At 47.5% G+C, this 21,958-nt stretch overlaps 1 protein-coding gene across 1 annotated transcript in view; it reads right to left on the bottom strand.

The window, feature by feature from the left end:
• Vit (vitrin) overlaps positions 1-21,958 on the bottom strand; it is a 114,333-nt gene that overhangs the window by 14,197 nt on the left and 78,178 nt on the right. Inside the window, exons 8-10 of the mRNA XM_055621853.1 lie at positions 14,016-14,060; positions 12,342-12,404; positions 8,632-8,779 (exon numbers count right to left, since the gene is read on the bottom strand). Coding sequence (XP_055477828.1) covers positions 8,632-8,779; positions 12,342-12,404; positions 14,016-14,060 — 256 coding nt within the window. The remainder of the gene's footprint in view (positions 1-8,631; positions 8,780-12,341; positions 12,405-14,015; positions 14,061-21,958) is intronic.

Genomic DNA, 21,958 nt, shown 5'->3' with positions numbered 1-21,958 from the left:
TCTGAAATAAAGAATCTAGTGAATCATTCAGGAAGATTCAGGCAGCCTCGGGTTTTGGAGAACTTCTGTTAAAGTTAAAACCCTGCTGTTCTGTTCATGTCCCAGAGTCTGCTGATCTACCTCTGAACAGTTTCAACAAATGGCTGAACCTCTCAGAATAATTTGTTATGCAAGTAGAGAAATATTAGCTAATAATCATATTTCCTCCAGCAAAAACCTTTTTAAAATTGTTCTCTCTAATCACACAGTGTCTGTAGGTTACTACAAAATAATCTATATTTAGCCATTTAATTTTCATTGTAGGCTGAGATATGGTAGATAGGGATGGTATGGACTTGGTTAGTAAATTAAGCAAGTCTGTGAGATCAGGAAGAGTTTCCAAGGAACATGTTGGTGGGTGCAGGGGGACTGGGCCAGCTTGTTGAGGGACTTTGTACAACAAACCTTACAAATGGACACTAGCCTTTTGATTTCCTAGCGGCAGAAAGGGAGGAATAGAGTCTTCCAGAATTGTGTTTTTATGTGATTTATAGTAGTATTTTCCAAAGAGAAAAAATAAAGCTGCTTTAATCCCTCTCTGCTGGAGGAAATGGGATGTTCTGTCTGCTGACCTGTGATTCCCTCCAGAAGCAACAGGGACACCGGATGTTAATCTGGAACCACACTGGGGAGGGGGCTCTCCTGGTGAGCACTGGGCTGTCTAGGCAGCATAGCTTCCCAAGCTCGCATGTCTCTGGCCACCTTGGGTCATGTTAGGATATAGATTTGCTCCTGGAGAACCAGCACGGGGTCTGAGGTCGTGTATTTCTAACCTCTGATATTGTGGTGACAGCATGGATCACTCTTTAAGGATCAGTGTCTTAGTGAACATTTTAAAAGTCCAGGAGAGCAGTAAAGAGGTTGCCAGTGACAAGGAAGGAAAGAATAAACAAGAAGCCTGGAGCAGAGGAGCTGGATAATGTCTCCTCAGTTGAGTGTGTACTGCTCTTGCAGAGGACCAGAGCTCGGTTCCCAGTGCTCATGTCAGCAGCTCACATCTGTAACTCTGGCTCTGACGCCCTCTTCTGGCCTCCATGGACAACTGCACTCACACTCACACACTCACTCACAAACACATGCGTACACATAATTAAAAATAAAACTAAGTCTTAAAAGAAAGAGATCTAGAAAGGGCAAGAGGAAGACTGAGAGAGGGTGGGATAGAGTCCAGCAACCCTGTGATTGGTCGCCTAGAAGAAGGCATGTTTGTCTAACATAGGATTCATACGATGGCAGCATAGGCCTATAGCAACACCATGCCTTCCCTCTCTCGTACGATTTGTTACCAGAGAAGCTAGTGGTGCCTTGGTTCCACATGCAACAATTATGATATCTTTGAACTGATGTTTGGCTTGGGCACCAGAATTTTTATGGATCATCTAAGTGGTTCTAATGTGCACCAAGATGGCTGTCCACTTTTCAAGTGGTCTCAGAGAACCCTGTACAAGCCCAGCCAATGTGCGCTAGGAGCTCACAGGACTCACTGGTGAAGCCAGGTGTGATTGCTCTGTACACACCTGAAGAGAACTGCACAGGAGGCTTGTTAGGGTTACCTAAAGGAACAGAACCAATTGAATGAATATATATCGTATATATGCTATATTAGCCCATATAACAAATTCGCCTTTAATATATACTATATATTACATACAATATCTAACAAAGGTATGTATTATATAACATATGCATATATATATTAGGAAGGCATTTATTAGACTGGCTCATAGGATGTGGTCAAGGTAGCCTGCATTGGCTTTCTGAAAATGGAAAGGCTGAGAATCTGGTAGTTTTTCAGTCCATGAGGCTGGATGTTTCAGTAATCCTGACAATGTGTTGGAGTCCTGGTAATTCCTGGAGAGCTGCTGGTCTTCAGTCTACATTGGAACCCTGAAGAACCTGGATTAATTCTGATCACAGTTAACAGGATAGATGAACTTGCCAGCTAGAGTGAGGGCAAGCAGGCAAATTACAGAGTTACTTTCTTCCGTGTCCTTTCATTTGGGCTGCCCCAGAAGGTGTGGTCCAGACTTAAGATGAAGTCTTTCTGCTTCAAATAATTTTATTGAGAAAATCCCTCACTGGAGCACTGGGTAGCTTGGGTCCCAGTTACTTTCAGATGTAGGCAGGTTGACAATTAAGATTAGACATCACAGAGGGAAAAGAAGCCCAAGAGTCTATTCAAAAACTTTCCTCTCTCTGTAACATGTGTATATCTGCATGTACATGGTATATGATATATGTCTATGGTATCATGTATGTGCGTGGGTGTTAAGTATGGGTGAACATGTAGAGGACACATGCAGAGGTCAGGGGGCAACATCTAGTGTCAGTCTTTGCCTTCCACCTCATTTTGAGGCACGAACTAATGTTTCCACTGTGCATCCCAAGATCGAGCTAGCCCAAGTGTTTCCTGAATTCCCTTCTCTGTTCCCATCTTCTGTAGATGCACCACCATCGCAGGTGCATGCCACCATGTCTAGATTTGCGCATGGGTTCTGGGGATAGGAACTCAGGTCCTCATATTTGTGTGACAACACTTTTACCCTCTGAGCCACTACCCCACCCCCCAATATTCTTTTGTGTGCTCTCTTTTCAGATCACTGAGCTCGAAGACTCTGTCCTTCTAAGGACCAGAGCTTATTTGGCTTGCCTGCCTGTCTCTCTGAGAGAGAAAAGTGGCTGGGTAGGGTCTTGCCAAAAGGCACAGACAGTCAGCCCAGGGACATGGCAGGAAGCTGGCCCGGTTAGGGTCCTGTTAGTTCCTGGAAAAGCATTATCAACCATGGGGACAAAACAGCAGTGGGATGAACTGGAGAAGCGTGTGTGTGTGTGTGTGTGTGTGTGTGTGTCTGTGTGTGTGTGACAAGTGCTGTGATTCTGTTCTTGGGACATGAGGAAGTCCTTTCCACCCTAACCTTAGGAAGTCAGGTTCTTGTCACACTGGCCACAGATCAAGTTCCCAGGAATATGAGGTTAAAGGATCCATTTTAAATCCTTATCCTCTTGCCTGATCCTGGTTCCATGTATCTGGGCCTGGGAGGAAGTAAGAGGCATCTCTTAGAAGGTCTCTGAATGATGCTAGAGTGAAGTCAGAGCCTACGCCGTTCCTTGTCACTCAGGGAGCTGTGCAGCAGTGCGTGGTGTTTGTGTGCTCTCATGCACACTGTGATTCATATTCATCATCCATTTCCCTGCTGTATCGCATGCATGGTCCCTCCCACTCCTCTCTTTGGCGAAGACACGGACCACTTGGCAGCATTGCAAGCTGGGTTTATTTCTTATCACTGCTGTAGCAAATGTGTGGCCTGAATGACACATGTCAGGTTCCTGGTTCCCAAGGTCTGGAGTCTGGTGCTGACGGTGCTGCTAGGGGTGGCCATTTTCAGGAGGCCTTTGCCTTCTTCAGGAGAGTGCCTGGGCCCCTTGCTTATGACCTCCTGTCCTCAAAGCCTGCAATATGTATCTCTCCATTCTTCCAGTCGGTGCCCTTGGTGGACAACAGCTAGGAGAAAGCTTCTCTGCTCTCACAGACTTGTTATTATCTTAGGTCAACAAGGTGACCATCTCTCTCTAATTATGTCAGCAAGGCCCCCTTGGTTTACAGCCTTCAGACCTTCGCGTGTGCATAGCTGTTAGGGCCGTTATTCTGCTGCACATGCGATGCCAACTTTACTTCCTCCCTCCTCTCTGATTGCCCGTGGATGGGTGGCACCACGGAACCACGGAAGGTGCCAGCATGCCTGCTGCTCCACTGTGCCTGACTGCAAGTCTTCAGCCCAAGGCTGGGAATCAGGGGGATGTGAGGCAAGAAGACACAGGAGGTTCAGCCCAAGTCACAGCCTACAAAAGAGGGAGCCGCCCTAGGGCAAAGGAACACTTATTTTTAAATGAAGAAAACTGGCTTTGTTCTAAACCCATTTTTCCTACTTCAGTGTCCCAAAGTTGGCAATGAAGGCCAAGAGAACATGCACAATTCTCTTCCACTTATAGGTTTGAAATGAAAAACAACAACAAAAACTGGAAGTCCAGGGGGTGGTTAGCAGCTGTGGTCGTGGGCTGATCTGCAAGGCAAGGCAAGCCGCAAGCCGATTGCTGTACCTAACCATGAGTGCTGGCTGTGATTTCCTGCATAAGCGCACTCCTTGGTATCAAGTGCATTACCCACCTATTGGTTGCATAATTTCAAGTTTAGAATGCATGTGCAAGATGGGGCCTCGACCCTCGACCTAGCACCGGGTCTCTGGCTTTGGGCTGGTGGGAAGCATTAACTAGAAACTGCTCTCCTGGGGGACAGGCTACAGTCTTGAGGTCATGTTGTTTGACGTTTGAAGGATCACCCTGACCGGTATCTGCCCTCCTCCCATGGTTAGCGAGTGTTCCTAGGAAAGCCTAGGAAAGTGGTATTTCTGAGTCTGCACCAAATGCCACCTCTCCTACGTGGTGACTGTGGGAGGAACGCCGTGCCTGCTGACAGGGCGTCGTGAGCGTGGGTTATGAGCTGCACGGGCAGAGAACAGCGGAGAGAACTTGCAGTACTGTGGAGGGTCGGCCCTCTCAGCCTGGACCACAGGAAGAAGGCCAGCGCAAGGTGAAGCATTGGAGAAGCAGGCAGCAAGAGCCTGGTGGAGGGTGCTGATCTCCGTGAGGAGAGTGGAAGGGACAAGTAGAGATCCCTGGAGACACTGGACAGAGCAAGGGAGTGACCAGTGACTTGTCAGTCTTGTGAGTTCACCTCAACGAGCAGGTCCCTTCACTAGGCTACCTATGGGTCTTGCTCTTTGTCCCCATAGGGTCTTTCAGTTAGGATTCCTGAGCTATCCAAAGTGCTGCATTTCACAAATTTACACATCTTGGGCTTTTATTTCTTACTTCCTGTCCCTACTTGGCACAAGTCTTTGAAGTTCATAACTTAACTCTTGTGGAGTCTAAACCTAAAAGTCTGAATTCTGACTCAGCTACCCTGAGGAGCTCGTCTGGGAAGCTGTGGGAGGCAGCAGCAGTGAAGGAAATGGAGGTGCGTTGCCTGAGAGGCGGAGACATTTAGCCACCCGGTTTCCTCAGGCCCTTCTCAACCCTCCCACTCCCCTCCTTTGTGGCTGCTCTTGATGGGGTAGGCGCTTCTTGGCAGGACACTACTACGGCAAGGCAAACCCAGGAGTCTTAGGCTCCGTGATTCTAAGATAAAGGGATGGTTTTATCTGCACGTGGGAGTGCAGGAAGATGGCTAAGCTTACCTGAGGGACCCCTAGCAGAATGCTTGGCCTGTGTCTGGGTGTGTGGCCAGGGAGGGTATTTCCTGAGAATACTGCTATGTGGGTAAAAAAAAAAAAAAAAAAACCCAACAAACAAACAAAAAAACGGACTCAGGAAGACACACCCAGGGGTCAGGATGGAATGAAAAAGCAGGGAAGAGGTGACAGAATTTCTGGGTATGTAAAGGTGCTTGCTGTGGAAATCCAGCAACTAGGATTTGGTCCCAGAGGAACAACTCTTGCAAGTTGGCTTTTGACTTCCAAACGTGTGCCATGGCATTCGTGTGACTGCATATTCCCTCTTTCACACACACTAAATAAATATATAAGATTTTAGAGCAGAATGAGGGGGCTGGCGCATGGGTCCTCGAGAGCTGCCTTTTTCTGCTGCTGTTGCTGCTGCCCGTCAGTGTTTGCCTGTGGACTTGAACCAGCAGTTCTCCAAGAGGTGTTTCAAGTGTTTGGCCTCAGATGGAGTCTCTCTCAGTGTTTTCTCTTTCTCTGAGGCCGCAGTTTCTCGGCCTGAGCAGCTACTGACTTCTTCGGCTCTTCAGCCTGCTGGCAGCTAGAGTACGCCTGTCCAGGCTCTAATTGTGTGAGCCAATCAAATAAACCAGCTCAGATAACCGGATTTCCTATTGGTTCTGTTGCTCCAGAGCACCCTGACTCACACAGAAGGCAACTGGATCTGGTGAGAATCCCCAGGCTGTGAGTGGAGTCAGATTCCCCGAGGATCTTTCCCCTTTCAGGGACACAGACCTGAGCTCAGCAGCACCGTGCCTACTCTCCTACCCACTCCCCTCCTCCGCTTGCAGTAACAGCATTTAGCGATGAAATAAGTGAAGGGAGATGGGAGGTTGGGGTCACCGTGCACCTTCAACAAAGCGCAATTTTGGCTGGATAGCGCTACTGCTTTCAGCCCTGTCAGGCCACCCTCCGATTTATTAGGTTTCTCACAGCCCGCAGTGGCTGTGCAACCCCAGCAGCCCAGCATTTCATCACGGATCAGCCCACCTAATCGGAACTCAGGGCTGCAAGCAAGAGGAAGCATCTTGCTGGCCTGTTAGCCCAACGTTCATGTATTGGCTATCTTCTGAACCAGCCATTGAATTATACAATGCCAGAGCTGGCTGAGCCCTAATAAATCATCAGTTGACCCCATATTTTACAGGTGTCAGCACTTACACGGAGAGGTTAAGTGATTGCATAAGGTCTCCCAGAAGGGCTGAGGTCAGAATCCAGATCTCCTGTCAGCCAGTTCACAATGCTCTCCTCCCCGCCCTGCTACTGGCAAGGCGAAGATGACAGATTAGCTTAGACGAGCATAAAGCAGAGGGACAGACACACACTTGCCCTGAACACTTCAAATTAAATTAATACAGACGGAGAAAAGGCAGAAAGCAGAGAATGCTTAGGAAGTGAAACTGGAAAGCAAGGATGTGAACACAAAATGATGGTCCGTGTTAGGGGAAACCGGGAGAAGGGCTGTGTTCCTTCGTTTTGTGATACTGTATCAGAACGCTACAGATGGGATATTTTGTTAGGAAAATAATTCTATTTCTTACATTCCTGGAGGTTGGAGACCCTATATCTGGGGAGAGTTTAGAGTTTAGTCATCGCATGGCAGATGGTGGGAGGCAAGAGACCATGAGAAGGGTCAAAGTCATTTTTATAGCAGACCTACCTTCCTGATAGCTACCCTGGTCCCTTGATTAGGACATGAGTCCATTGCTAAGCACCCCTGGTTGTCCCCAGCTCACATCACTATTGTTCTGAGGATTAAGTTACCAACCTCTGAGGCCATGTTCACCCCCCAGCAGGGTTGAAGGGATTTCTATTGATTCTGCTTCCCTGCTACCTTTATTATTTAATCCTCATTCTTGTCAACACACAACACTTCTTTGGCCATTCTTCCTTCTCATCATCACCTGTTTTCATATCGCACCAGGTACACACAAGCTTTTAAATCAGCGAGTTTTGATGCAAGATAAGACAGCAAGCTTTGAATCCTCCAATAAAATCGGCAGGACATCTGGCACTAAATACTTCTATTTGCTCTTTAGAGGAAGGTTTGCTCTGCATTTGCTCTCTTAAAAAAAAATAACATAGGAATGAAAATGGGTTGACATTTTGAAAACAAGAAAACACAAGCCAAAAGAGCCTCCTTTTTTTCTGATTTCAAGCCAAAATCTCACGATAGGTCATAGGACACTGATTGGTGGCATTTGCAGCAATTGGTTATTTATAATTGACTCTTAACTATAACTGCCAGTTAGGCAACCTACTGATTTTTCTTGACAGCAATGGAAGAAAGAAAGAAATATACATGTTACAAGTTATTTGAAAAAGAAAGCATTTCCACTTATTTTTGTAGGAACTCAAAGACCTGCTAAGGTCTTCACACGACAGCCGTAACTCTTGCCCTCGGGGTGCTTGCCAGCTGGAAATGTATGGAAAGGTTGGAGTCTGGGAATGCTTATTTTTAATTCAGAAGGAACGGCCACACCGTCACCAAAGCTTTGGAGCAAGAGCGCTGAGCTCTGTGCGGCTTTTCAGTTCCAAGGATTAAGCTATAGGTATGTGAGGAGGAAAAGCATCCTGGGTAATCAAAGGCCCTTTATGGCTAACATGATCTTTATCTCCATCTTAGGAGCAGTTGATCAGACCACCTGTTTGAAATGTATGTACAAATGGAAGATTTGTGTGTGTCACATCAGTAATCTGTTGTAAGGAGAAATGCATCCATATCTGAACTAAGATTGATTTCTTGTTCTGAATTAGAGAAATGAAGGTTGAGTTTGGAGTGTTGCTATGGCCCCTGCGGCCCTACCCTTAATGAAATAGATGGATTGGGCCCAGCTGTCTCAGCGCCTGGCCAACTGCTGGAACCCTGGAGTTTCCCTGTCGCCTGATGGCCTCCTCCAGGGCAGTGTACAGGCCTAAGGTTGTTTGGAGGAAAACACTGTGGCTGGTAGCATCTTTACCTTCAAATGAGTGTAGCCCAGGTTACAGCCCCTCAGACAAATGTCTTCACAGTCAAGCTTCGTCTAGGGATGAAGAAACCGGTGGTGGCCTAACCATTTTTTCTGTGATTTGTTAAACCCTGCAAACGAATGCTCTCTGTTCGCACTCAGTCATGAGCTCGAAGGGCATTTACTCATGAGCATGCGATAATTAACCCGTTCCTCCCTTTGGGAAGGCTCACATTTTTTCATAAAATGGATTGCTCCCATTTTATTTTTAAATTTGCATTAGAGGAGAGAATGGATCGGTGCTTCGTGACTCATAGATACTATAGCTAGAAGTCGATGACCTGGCTCAGAGCATGAGCCGCACTTACCCATACTGAATAACGCCCATGAGAGGACCAGCAGGGCCGATGTCAAGAGCCTGCACAACATCCGCAAGGAACTGCTTCTGGATCCGGAAGCGGCGCTTGCCGATGCTGGCACTCCCGTCGATTAAGAACGACAAGTCAACTTTGCAGTCTGAGGAACAGAAAAAGATGCTGTGATTGTTGGCTCTGGGTGCTCCCACCTTGTCTTTCTCAGTTTTCTCAGAGAAATATATATATATAGTATGAATTAAACAATATAATTTAGTTGTTTTCCTGTATGTATACATATATAACTATATATATGAATACATAATATATAATGTAACTGTATATGATTATATATTATAGCTTATATATATAGTTTTATTCATAAGTTACACACACTAAGAGGCTAATAATAACTAATAACAAAGCAGAATAATTATACCAATGTACTAAAATAAAAACTAATAAAAGCTTAGGAGTTTATTTATTTCTGGAATTTTCCGTTTAATATTTTCGGACCGCAGTTGGTGACCGGCAGTCGAATCTGTGGCAAAGAAAACCCTGGGTAAGAGGATCCTGGTGTGTAAGAAGTAAAAGAGAGGCGGGAAGGATGTCAGGCCTGAAGGTTTCAGCCTCCCAGTGAATGCTATGCGGGCTAAGGAATCCGTGTGCGGCACGCTCCTCTGCAGTCGCGCTGGCTCAGCGTGATCAGAGGTTGCTGAGCCGAGGCCCTGGTGGGAGTTCATATGGCCTTAGGATTAATAAAAAACAAACAACGAATTATTGAATGCTTGCATTTGGGGAGACTAGGGTGTTTCAGAAACAAGAGTAGGGAATTTTGATCTAGAACATCTAAGACCACCTAACGGCCGACACCCCCTGGTGGGAGGGGAGAAACCGCCTGTCCCTGAGCTGTCATGGCCTTCACGCTCTTCAGAAGGAACTTGGCTTCCTCGGGGCGGTTAAGAAAGGCGCTGCGGACTGTTGAAAGTACCAAGGGCTTCTGAGCTGACGACGCTTGGAGCAAAACCGGTTAGAAATAGTTACTGAGTGATAAGGAAGAACTGGTGGGTGGAAAAAAGCTGAATCTGAGAACGTGCTGAAATGGCTATCGAAAGCAGAGCAGGTTCTGAGGAGGGCACAGGGACTCTGTCTGTCTAGCTGTTTGCATCTTAGCAATTCAGCAAATCTCAGCTTTCCGCTCCAGGTCAGCAAGCGCCTTCTAGGGTTCCCTGTCCAGCTGATTTTCTTCCATGCTGCCTGTATCCAAGAATAACCCTTGAGATGAAGATTTCAGGAAACAAGCGAAATTCAAAAGTGGTTTAAAGACTCCGCCAAAGACAGAGGTGAAGCAGAAGACAGGGAAAAGAATTACCGTGTTTTCTTAGGTCTTGCTCTGCGATGTGAATTACGGCCAGCAGGTGGCAGTAATGTCCTTCAGGGCTTTTGGCCCACCAGCCCCTACAGTGTGTAGAAGAGTATTGACTCCTGGTACCCACTCATACGGAGAATCAGATTTGTCTTTAAATGTGATCCCTAGCCTTGAGAAGCACTCCTAAACAAGAGTTTCCCTTCCAGGCGCCAGCATATTAGTTTAATATTGCCTTTTAAAATAGAGGCAATGGATTCTAAGAAGAGATAGCCGGGTTTCCCGTATTCATTTCTTTTTCAATGATAACAGTGCGTGGATTTGGGAGCATCTGTTTTGGGTCCTAAAGGACCAAGTTCTTGCTCATTTCTTACGTCTTGAACTATTTTCAGGAACAGCGTGTTCATTTTTGAGCAAACAATTTATCCGCTTAGTTCTTTTGGCTCTCTGGCCTGATTGCTGATGGCTGACCGGGAAGTGTCCTTTGTCCCTCTTCCCAGGACTTTGTTTTTTCCAATCTCTGGGACCAAACACAAGGCCTTGTTGCACTTTCCAGGCAATCACCCTATTACGAGTCAAAAGCCTCTGCCCCCAACCTCCCGGGATATCTCAATGACTATGTTTCTCTCATGGCATGTACAGGCTAGGACCCAGTGGGTTTCTTCAATGGAAATGACAGTATGCCCATCTGAAGGTGACAGCAGTATTGGTGGAGTCGCAAGGTGTTCAGCATTAGAGTCTTATTTATGGTCACAGCAAAGGTTCAGGATGAGGAAGGACGGGCAGATGGGTCAGATGTAGTATCTACAGGAATCAATGCACTGATTTTCTTAATTCTGCGGCACGGTTCCACATGGTATGAGGCTATCGGTGAACACAAGCTCTGTGCCATATGATGCATCAGGCCCATACTTTGTACCTTTGGCTAATATCTATCAGAGGCATGCCCGGGTCACAGGTGTTATTCAGGTTCTGCAAAATAACCTCCCAGCCACCCTCAAGGACCACTGGTAACTGTGGCTGTAGAATCAGTCAGTATGTCTGGGGTGGAGGCTTTTCTCTACAGTTGTTCCAAGTTCCCAGGGCAACCCGAGGATGCTACTGGCCTTCTGACCATCCTGGGAGTGGCGAGGTTTAGTGACAGTCTGACACAATAGTTAGGAGGCAATTGATGGGCGTCTGCGGTCTGTCTTGGGGTGTTTCTTACACGCAGCAGAGTTGAGACAATGTTGCAGGTGTTTTCTTTCGTTGTGCTGGAAGGCACGTCACTCTGTTTCTTCTTGCTCTCGTCCCTCCTTTGTGATAGTCCTGGGAGTGCTATCCCTGCCGAGTGTGGCATCTGCGTGTGCGCTGTTTCTTCCTTTTTCTACCTTGTTGTCCACGTCCCATTTTAACAGCTTCCTCACATACAGTCTCTGCTTTGAACCACAGTTCATCTCCCAACTCTAAACATCTTTTAAAAATTTGAGGCGTTTTGATACCCACTTAACGTTCTTTTTCTCTTTAATTTGACGAAGGATGACAGAATATTTACACTGTCACCTTGGTCCCGGACTCTGCCTTTCTGACTGGACCACCCCCTCCCATCCAAGTATCAGCCTTGCTATTGGACTGAATATCAATCTCTCTCACGGCAGATGACAGACATACAGCCTCTTTCTGTCCCCAACCCTGCTCCATCCTGTGTCCCTCACCCCAGTGCCATTGATCCAGTTGTGTAAGTTTTTACAATTTAAATTACATCTATGTGTTTACTTAGTACGTGAGGAGAAGAACACTGCCTGTGCCTTGGCACCAGCGTATAGCTCAGAGGGAGCACTCACGGGAGCTGCTTCTCTCTTCCCGCCATGAATGAAACCCGGGTATCGGGCTTGGCGAAACGTGCCTTTCCTGGCTAAGTCACCTCCAGAGCCCTGTGACGTCATTTTAAGCTGTCCTGTCTCTTGCCCTGCTCCAACCCTATAGATTCCTCCTTTTCTGTATTTCGTGACTCGGCCTATTTCTCTCATTTCTGGTTCTGTCTGCAAGGCCTGGCTTATATCACCCCCTCGGTGCTCGATCCCTGCCGATCGGCCTGTCAATTCTTTTCATCCACTCTTGTACCCCACCCCTTCTCATTCTTCACACTGTTGCCATAGTGACATTAAAAAAAAAAAACCTCCGTCCATTCCCCACCATGCACATACTTGAAATCCTTCAAAAGCCCTCCAGTCTCCTTAGAACAAAGTGTCAGAAGATGGAAGCTAAATAGATCTGTGGTAGGAGAGAAGAGGGTCTGAATGCAAGTGAGTAGGTAGAGGAGAGAGAGCTCATCAGATGTTAAGACCGCCCTGGGGGTTCCAGCTGTCAGTCAACTCACTTGGATCTCCCTGGGGCACTGGCTCGGAAGACTGTGTGCTGAGTTCTTCTTTTGGCACAAATCCTGGAAAGAAGAGTAGAAGCAGTTGTGATTTCCAGGCATAGGAAGCACCTGGCCTTACCCCAGGGAAGGAGACAAAGTGGACATTCATAGCCAGTGCTCTCTTGGCTCATAGCTGCCTCTCGTCTACATCGGCCCCATCCTACGAAAAATACATGCCGGCAGCCTGCCCGACGGTGCTCTGTTGGGTGCTCTTGGGGGACCTTGTTCTGCTCTCATTTCTATCTGTGCCCTGGTTTATCTATGTGGAAACATTACGGATGTGCCAGTGTAAACAGATCATTCTCTAACATTCTGGAAGTTTTGAGGTCAGGAAATGAGTATGGGTCCTCTAAACCTTTACAGTACATTTGGGCCTTGGCCAAATTTTGGTGATGTAGGCACCAGACAAAGATGAGTTAGACACGTACAGGGCAGTCTGGGAAGGGTTGTTTGTGTACCAGAGGGAACACAACTCAGATCGAAGGTCAGGGAAGACAGTTTCTTACGTAAGGCTAGAGGCAGAGATACAAGGTGTGGGGCTGGGTTTCAGCTGGGCCGGGTGGCATGGCTTATTAGGGCTACTGACACGGGATGTGACAATAAATCACAAGCACAGTAAGCATGGATCTGTTAGGGTGGCTGCATCAAACACATGCAGGGACCAAGTCTCCTAGTTCTAGAAGTTTCTGGCAGTGGAGGCAGGTGTGGCTGTTCTCTTTGCTGCGCTGAGCTTTCTGCTGTTTTGTTTTTCCAGTTTGCAAAGCGCATGATTTCATCTTCCTATTAAAGGTCAGCCAGCTCACTTTAGTTCCTCACATCATTTGGAAATCTTGTTTTGGGTGTCCAACAGTATTTCTTGGCCAGATGTTTCACAGGGACATGTCTCAAAGCTCTCTCTCTCTCTCTCTCTCTCTCATCAGTGTGTGTGTGTGTGTGTGTGTGTGTGTGTGTGTGTGTGTGTGTGTGTTGGGGGGGCAAGTTCAGAGGTTTGACCTTTCTATCCTTGTCTCCCGCCCCCTTGCCAGTAAAATCTTGCTTCCTATCAAGAACTGGAAGGCTTTGTTAGAAGATCAAATATTTAATGTGGTATGCATTGAAAAGCACACACACACACACACACACACACACTGATGAGAATGGAAAACCTGATACCAGTTTCTTTTTACCTTCTTTCCTATTTTTGTTTTGTTTTGCTTTTTCAGACAGAGTCCCACTGTGTATCCTTGACTGGCCTGGCATTCACTACGTAGACCAGCCTGGCCTCAGACTCACAGATTCACTTGTGCCAGCCCCCTGAGCGCTGGGACTAAAGGCATCCCTTTTGAAACAGAGAACCACGGTGCATGGTGCAGAAGAAGGGAGAGTCTAAACCCATCTTGCAATGAACTCGCTACCTCCAGCCTTTCTTCATGCTTTCTCTCTCCTTGTTGAAAAACCATTATTTTCCAGGCACCCCTAGGAAAGCCTAAATGGGCCCATCCTTAGACCTGAAGGTCCCAGGAGCAAGGCTCTAGCAAGGCCACTGTGGCTGGGCTAGGACGCCTGAGCCACCCACTGGACTGTTAGGCCTCCCAGCTCTTCCGTGCTGTGCGTCTGGTCTGGCTGGGGTTGAGAGGTCAGCTGGAGACTTACCTGAATCTAAAAGGATGGGTCCAGGCTTCCACGAGTCCATCTCTCCTGAATTTCAATAGAAAGAAAGAAATGTACTAGAACCAAACAAGCAAATGTTCTCAAGGCACGTGCTAGGACACTGCTTCCCAGACCAGGTAAAAAGTTCAGTGCTGGAGGATGGACCAGTATTTTGCAGGAAGAAGCATGACACCCTTCTGATGGTCCTTCCACGTGGAGCTTTTAACACCAAAGGTAGGTGCTTCATTCCCTCTTCACCAAGAGGCATGGACGAAAAGGAATCCTAGGATTCCTGGAAGGCTTGTTTAGTCCAAAACAGCCCATACTCCTATAAAGTCCCAGTATCTTAGTGGCTGGCTGGTAGCTGAACACTTCCAGAGACTAGGAGTCACCACTTACCCAAGCAAAGCAGTGTATGCTGACTTTGTCTTCGATTACTGAGAAGCTGGAATTATTTTCCTTGCAGCCGTTGGAAGTGTTTTGAGCTAATGCTTTACCCACAGGTTCAGTCATCTCTCCATCTTTCCACCCGCCCACATCAATATGTGCCATTTTAATACCATTTTAATTACACCTGTCCCACCTGTCTGGATTATTTTCCAGAGTCGGCCCCTCTACCAGTTTCCGAGTTCCCTCTCATTGCATGTCTCAAATCAGTGTGTGCTGGCTAGGGTCGTGCAGCCTGACACACACACGAGAGTTATTGGAAAGGAGGGAATCTCAATTGCAAAAACGTCCCCTGGGGATCCAGCTGTAATGCGTTTTCTTAATTAGTGCCTGATGGGGGAAGGGCCAGCTCATTGTGGGTGGTCCCATCCCTGGGCTGGTGGTCCTTGGTTTTATAAGAAAGCAGGCTGAACACACCATGATGGGCAGGCCAGTAAGCAGCACCCCTCCACGGCCTCTGCACCTGCTGCTGCCTCCAGCTTCCTGCCCTGCTTGAGTTCCTGTCCTGACTTCCTTTGGTGGTGAACAGCAACATGGAACTGTGAGCCAAATAAACCCCTTCTCTCCCCTCCCCCCCAAGTTGCTTTGGTCACAGTGTTTCATCACAGCAGTAGTGACCCTGATTAGAAACACACGCCTGCGTTCTAACGCACCAGCAGGCTGTGAGGTAGAAAGGATGATGGAGCCTGCTCTGTTTTTGGGAAATCCATATGGTTAAGGGAGCTCCGGGGCAGCGAGAACATATTGGGAAACCTCACAACACAAACATGGCTTATTTCTTTCTCTGTCTTTCCCTGCGTGCTTCCCAGAAGCGCTAGGACAGAAACAGCTTTTATCACCCCAAGGCTGCCTGTCCTGCTGTGGTTGGAAACTACTAAACCACTCTCTAGGAGTTTTAATTTTTCTGTATGTAAAGAGGCCAGGGGATTTTAAAAAGGTTATCATACCCGAGTATGCCCGGGTTTGGTGGTGAGACCTGGATTTAATTTGGTTCAGGCATTACTGACACTGAGCCAGTCAATGGCACCCTCTATGAGCCTTAACTAGGTTGGGTGAGATAGCCTCCTGCTACCAAGACCTTCTAATGAGCTGTAAACATTCTCTTTACCCTTGTTACTTTACTGCCACCTGCTGGTGGAAATAAACACTGCACTATTTTCCTTGTCAAAAAGATGCTGCTGGCGTCTCTGGTTTTTGCCCAAAACTCTTACAATGTGATTTTTTAAAAAAGTATTTTAAACTTTCCTCAACACTGTGCCCAAAGCATCTGCTTTAATACCCTGCTGGATAGAGTCTTTCAGAGGCCCTCTGTGATGAGTTCCTGTCCTGTTTCCTGTTTTCTTCCTTTTCCAATGTCTATCCTGTTTGCCTTTCTGAATGAGGATTGATTCTCTTACCCAGGGTCCTCCTTTGAGGGAGGGGGCTACAGCTGGGATGAAAATAAAATGCTGATCACATTATTAATTTGGCCACCCCATCTTCTTAATTTTTTTCCCAAAAGCCTGTCCATCAGTGCCACTTTCATCTTGCTTGGTGACAAATCTGAACAAATTCGCATTCATTTAATAACCAGGGCCTGAAAAATATTTGGACAGCTGAGGTTTAGCGTATTTTGGACTTGGTGGTAATGAGAACTGAAAAAAGGGCATTTGTGTTTGGGTGTCAAGGAGGAACAGGGTGGCCTGGGAAGAAATCAGTCAGAAGGCCATCCTGAGACTGCCAAAAACAGGCAGGGTGTGCCTCAGCCATCTGGTCTACAGTTCACCTATAGCCTTCTCCTGTGGAAGGTGGATGCCAGGAGGACGAATCCTGCCCTGGCTCACACAGGGAAGACTCAGAAGGACACGTACATATGGGCACTCAAGCAGGCAGGGAATTATTTTGGTGGCCATCTTTGGTTGACCGTCTCCCAGATAAGTTAGAGCTAAGAGAAGCACTGCGTGGAACTATTAACATTTACTGAGAGCTTCTGCAGTGTCAGCCAGAGCTCTTTGAAAGCACTAAGTCACAGTGAGCTTGAATTAGGTACAGCTATGACCCCATTTTGCACGTGGGGAAACGGGAACACAAAAATTTGCCTTCATTGAAAGTTGAGCTCAGGTCAGCAGGTTCCAGAGACTGAACTTATTCCCCATCCATCCATCCATCCATCCATCCATCCACCTATCTGTTCATCCATTCATCCATCCCTCCACCCACACATCCATCCATTTATCTATCCATCCATCTATCCACCTATTAATCTATTCACCCATCCATGTACTAATTTCTCTCCCTCCCTCCCTGTCTTCCCTCCCTCTCTGTTTGTCTGTCTGTCTGTCTCTCTCTCACACACACACAAGCACACACAGAGAGGAAAGGACCGCTGTTGTTTGAGCACCGCAGGGTAACTGATCGCACAACAGAAGAGCTTGGCCTGGCGCTGTCGCCTGTAACTCCCGCTGAAGTGCCTAACTCTTCAAAAGGACCTCTGATGATAGCGCCTGCCCCTATGACATACTGCATGCGATACTGAGGCAGGTTTCAGCTTCTTCTGTTCCCCTGCACATCTGGAAATCACCACCATAGCAGAGGGAGCTGCAACATAGAGCCACCAGGGCTATAAAGTTTTATGGGCCTAAAGCCCAGGTGGCCGGACAGCCCCCCTGGTGAGTCCCTGGGGTGCAGTTTGAAGGAGGAAGTGGAAGTTTGATGCTATAGCAGGCCTCCAGAGCTAGTAGATGCTAACAGCTTCCTGTCTCCTTTCCTGGTTATGTGTTCCTCAGGCAAGAAGGCAGCACATTTCCCTCAGATTTCCTCTTGCTGTACCCACACAGGAAGTGCTAAGAGAATACAGGCCGGCAGCTGTGCCCAAGGCATTGGCGTGCCAGCAGCCTGTTGCAAAGGCACTTTTAGAGACCACTGGGGACATTTTCTAGCCCTGGGAATGAGTTCATGCCAGGGAAGCATTAATGGCCCCAGGTTTACAAACAGGATGCCCTCCGACACACACTGTGAGATATTTATTTGGGACCTGGAAAACATTTTTTCATGGAAACACTAATTCCATGAAGCACTAATTCATGCCGAGGCTTCTAGGCCAGAGGAGCTTATTTGACTCAAAAAGAGCCCATGGGGCCTTGCTTGATATTCTCACCCGAGTACACATACTCAAGTATGCACAGACAGGATTCAGGGACCTGCTTATTCTAGAACAGAAACTGGCCAGGGACTTGAGTAGAGAGGAGCCAGGTGTGAGACAGACCTTGCCCAGTTGGCTAGTGCTAATTTCAAAGGAGCAGTAGTTCTCAGACACACGTGCTGTGTTCCGCTCCAGGGCTCCGCCATGCACTACCAGGTCACAGAAGGGCCCGTTGGAGGAACTGGTGAAATTTACTCCAGAAATGATGAGTCGTTAAGTTGAGGTTCATAGATCTGAAATTGTCTCTTGAGTTGAAAGACACTCAGAATCCCAGACTTTCTCTGGTTACTGAAGACCTCAAAGGGTTTTTGTTTGCATGCGGATTCTTTTTTTCTTTTTCTTGGTAGGGCATTAGCCTAGATGTATTTTATGCAATTCTTTGTAATTCCAGGATCAAGCGGTTTTTATAGCTGAGGAACTGGGCAACTTGCTTGACATGTATGATGAGCCTGTGGGAGGTGAGAGCTGGCGGGAGACCTAAAAGCCCAGATGTTCTCAACTGCTTTCACTCAGAGTCTACAGATAGTTTCTCCCCTCTGCAGGAGCTTTTGTGAGATTTCATGGCTATCCATTCCTGCACACCTTTAGGTGGTAGGGTGACCCCCCGCAAGGACATGCTGAGAATTATGGGGAAGGCGTGAGTGGCCCAGGGCAGTTGTGTGGTTGATGGTGGTGTAGTTTCCCTCTGTTGCTGTGACATAATACTCAGAACCAAGGCAACTCTGGGAGGAAAGGATTCGTCTGTCTTACACTTTCAAGTTATAGACTGTCACTGAGGGAAGTCAGGGCAGGAATTCACACAGGAACCCAACGGCAGAAACCGTGGAGGGATGGCGCTTGCTGGCTTGCTTCCAGGCTCTGGCTTAGCTAGCAAATTACAGCCCAGGACTACAAGAGTAGGGAATGTTGCTGCCCGTGTTGGACAATGGACCTCCTCCTCCAATGAAAAATCAGGACACTCTCCCACCCACAAGCTCACAGATTAGTCTGATCTAGGCACTCTTTCCATGGTGAGTTCAGGCTGGGGTCAAGTTGACAGTTAAGGCTAATTAGGATAATTAATTGGTGAGAAGGGGAAGAGCTGAAGAAATGGACAAGATTTGGGTAAAAGGTAGCTAAAAACTTTTTTTGTGGGTCTAAGGATTAGAAACATGAAGGAGACTAAAGAGGAAGCAGAGACTCACAGAACAAAAGAACTAGAGGGAGATTTGGTTAGAAAAAAGAACGAGGTCAAATTCATCCACTGGAACAGAGCCTCGAATCAATCCAAAGGCAAACAGGCAGGAAACAAAAGGGGAGCTGGAGCCTGGAAATGTGCCCCTGTTTCTCTCCACCCCTAACTCATGTCTGATTCACATGGTGCATCTTGGTATTTGCACCTTATCCCAGAGGCCAGCCCGGGAGATTGCTTAGTGGGTGGGATTCTCTGGAGGAGATGAAGTAACGTGAACCCTTGGGCCTCTACCCTGATTGCAGCTTCTTCTTTCTTACTAAGAAGAGACAAAACAAAGACTTCCCAAAGGTTGAAGTGACTTGGCGTGCCCCCCAAACTCTGTGGACCTGGAGCTGATCTGGAGAAGCCAAGGGTGATCTTGGGTGTACATTTTTAGGATGGGAGACTGAAAGGAGCAAGTGGCTTGCCTAGGCTGATACCCGCTCCTGTAGGCTTCTGGAAGGCACGTCTGGAACCCGGTCTCTGGGTATCCATGAGGATTCTACAGGCTCAGCAGATCTACATACAGCCAATACCTACTTTCTTCTGTTACGCTGTCCCCAGCTGAGAGCGGCTCTGGTCCAGATTTTTTTTTTTTTAAACCAGCTGAGTTATCTGTGATTGGCTCCCTCACTGGGGGCTGCAGAGGAAGCAGAAATCTTGGCCAGGGGAACGAGACGAGAGAATGCCCCATGGCCTGGCCAGTTCTGGTTCTGAAGCCAAAAATCACAGAGTACACATTGGCGGAAGTGTCATTGTGAAGTTTGTAGAAACCTGTTAACCCTGATTGGGGGGTGAGCGGGATGGGGCATGGATCTGATTCTCTTATCACGAATCAATCAACACAGAAGCGACGGGGCTGGAGAGGTGGCTCAGTAGTTAAGACCACTTGTTCCTGCAGAGGATGTGAGGGTGGGGTGCGGCAAGGGTGGCATTAGATTCCCAGCATCCATGTGGGGGCCCACAACCAGCCCTAACTCCAGTTCCAGCAGACGCAAAGCCCTCTTCTGACCTCCCCAGGCACCAGGGACACATGTAGTCCACATACACACACACACACAACCCCTCCCAACACACACACACACACACCCCTAAATAAGTTAAGTACAAATAGCAGGAGGGAGACACGAACTCCTCCCTTCATGGCAGTTCTCATGCCCCGTGGCCTCAAAGGTACTAGCTTAGTTCTTGGCTGGCCCGCCAGCCCTCAGAGCAGGCCTGGCGGGACTTGTGGGAAGCCTACACCCTCTCTGCAGAGACCTGCTGCAGGCTTGTTGCAGCACCAAGCCATTAAATGCTGCACAGAAGAGAAGAGAGCCCCAGGGGGTGCTGCTCAGAGGCGCGTTCCTGGGAGGGAACCTGTTTCTCTCCCCGAAGCCTAACAGATGTCCCCAAGCAAGATACAATACACTCTGCCCTTTCTTGGGACATGGTAAAAATTTCCCTTGATCTGCTTAAGTCGGTTTCCCCAAGCACGAGCTCCAGAGAACGTCTCTCTTCAGGCTTCTAAGAGCCTGGTTACCGAGACCCCAGGAATTGCCACCGCAACCTGCATGAAATCGCCTCTGGGAGATTGGGCAAGGGCCGGCTTACTTTCTGTCTTCCTTACAGGTTTCTTCACAAGTCTGGGCCTGAGGGCAGTGCATTCTGTTGGCCTAACTAGTTTCAGGCTGTGTCAGCTCAAAATCGAAAGGTGAGGATTTGGGCAGTTGTAAGCATGCGAAGGGGCATCACGGAGGAAGAAGGCTGAGGCGCTTCCCACCTGAACAGGCGCCAGGACTGTGTGCTCACGTAGGCGGTGGTGGGCCACAGACCTGGAATCACAGTTAGACTGGCCAGTGCTCGAACATGCACCTCATTCTCTCCATGAGCCAGCCTAGCAAGCCCAGACCAGGGTCAGAACCAAGGCAGAGCCTTTGTGAAGTTTGAGCCTGCCCTGGAGGCTGCATTGGAACGGAAAAGAAATAAATAGACAGACAGACAGATAGATAGATTGAACAATAAATAGATGGATAGATGATAGATAGAATGACAGGTAGATCGACAAACAGACAAACAAATAAAGTAGACTGAATTTAAAACACCCTTCTATTTTATGACTGGAAAAGTAGTCCCTTATTCATAAGGGCCATATTTCTTAAATTTCCTTGTTCTCAAAAATAATTCTTCTTAGCTGTGCCACTTGTGGGGAGGTTAAAGCAACCCCTCAACAGAAATGTCACTCAACATTTAGCAATTCGCCTAAGCTGCATAAGCTTGCAGTTGATACAAATAGGTCCTTTCCAGAGGCCTCCAATGGGCTAGCTCGATTACTCTGGGAGAGAGTCAAACACGTTTCTCCATTCATTGCTTACTTGGCAGTTTCTCTGAAGGAAGGCTTTACAGGGAGAAGGGAGATGGAGGAGTTTGCAAAGAGACACACAGAGTCCCTTTGGGGGAGAAGGTAGCTGAGGCAAAGACCCATGTCTCATAGGAAGGACAAAGGGAGCGGTAATGAGAAGATTCTAAAGTCTATCCATGGTGGGATTTTTTCCCCCTTCCCTTTGACTTTGCTTCAGTTATGTGACATGAACTCAAAGCAGCTTTGTTACCCATGTGATCCATGAAAACAACATAAAGAAGTTATCTCCGTATACTGTGCATGGCAAAGAGCCTCCATTTGCTGTCCAGCCGGCAGCTGCTGGCCTCCTATTTTGGCCTGTAGAAATACAACCCTTGTTCTGTGCACAGGTTCTCACACACAACACGCAAGTGCAAGACCAGGCGGGGTGCCCGAGCTGTACCTCACTTCTTTGAGCAATCTGCCACAGGCCAGTCTCATGCCAGCCGTGCCCACGCGTATCAGCTTTTTGGTCATTTATTTTTATTAATCTTAAAGGTTAGCATTCGAAGTCACGGCTTTAATTGTGACATTTTATATATACATGTCATTATATTATGCTCTTGTTCAATTCCCTTCTCCCACTGTCTTTCCGCTCTACTTCTTGGTGCCCCTTCCTTTAATCATACCCTCAAATGATATCCCCATTTCCCTGTCACATGTATTCCCTCACCCTCTTACCTGCTCTGTTCTGTTGTCCTCTACTTTCTTCCTTTTAGATCTCT

The sequence above is a fragment of the Psammomys obesus genome, unplaced genomic scaffold (assembly GCF_907164565.1).
Source record: "Psammomys obesus unplaced genomic scaffold, mPsaObe1.curated_primary_1811, whole genome shotgun sequence".
In the NCBI taxonomy this organism is placed as follows: domain Eukaryota; kingdom Metazoa; phylum Chordata; class Mammalia; order Rodentia; family Muridae; genus Psammomys; species Psammomys obesus.
Note: the sequence above shows the minus strand (reverse complement) of the source record. Positions and strands in the feature narration are given on the sequence as shown.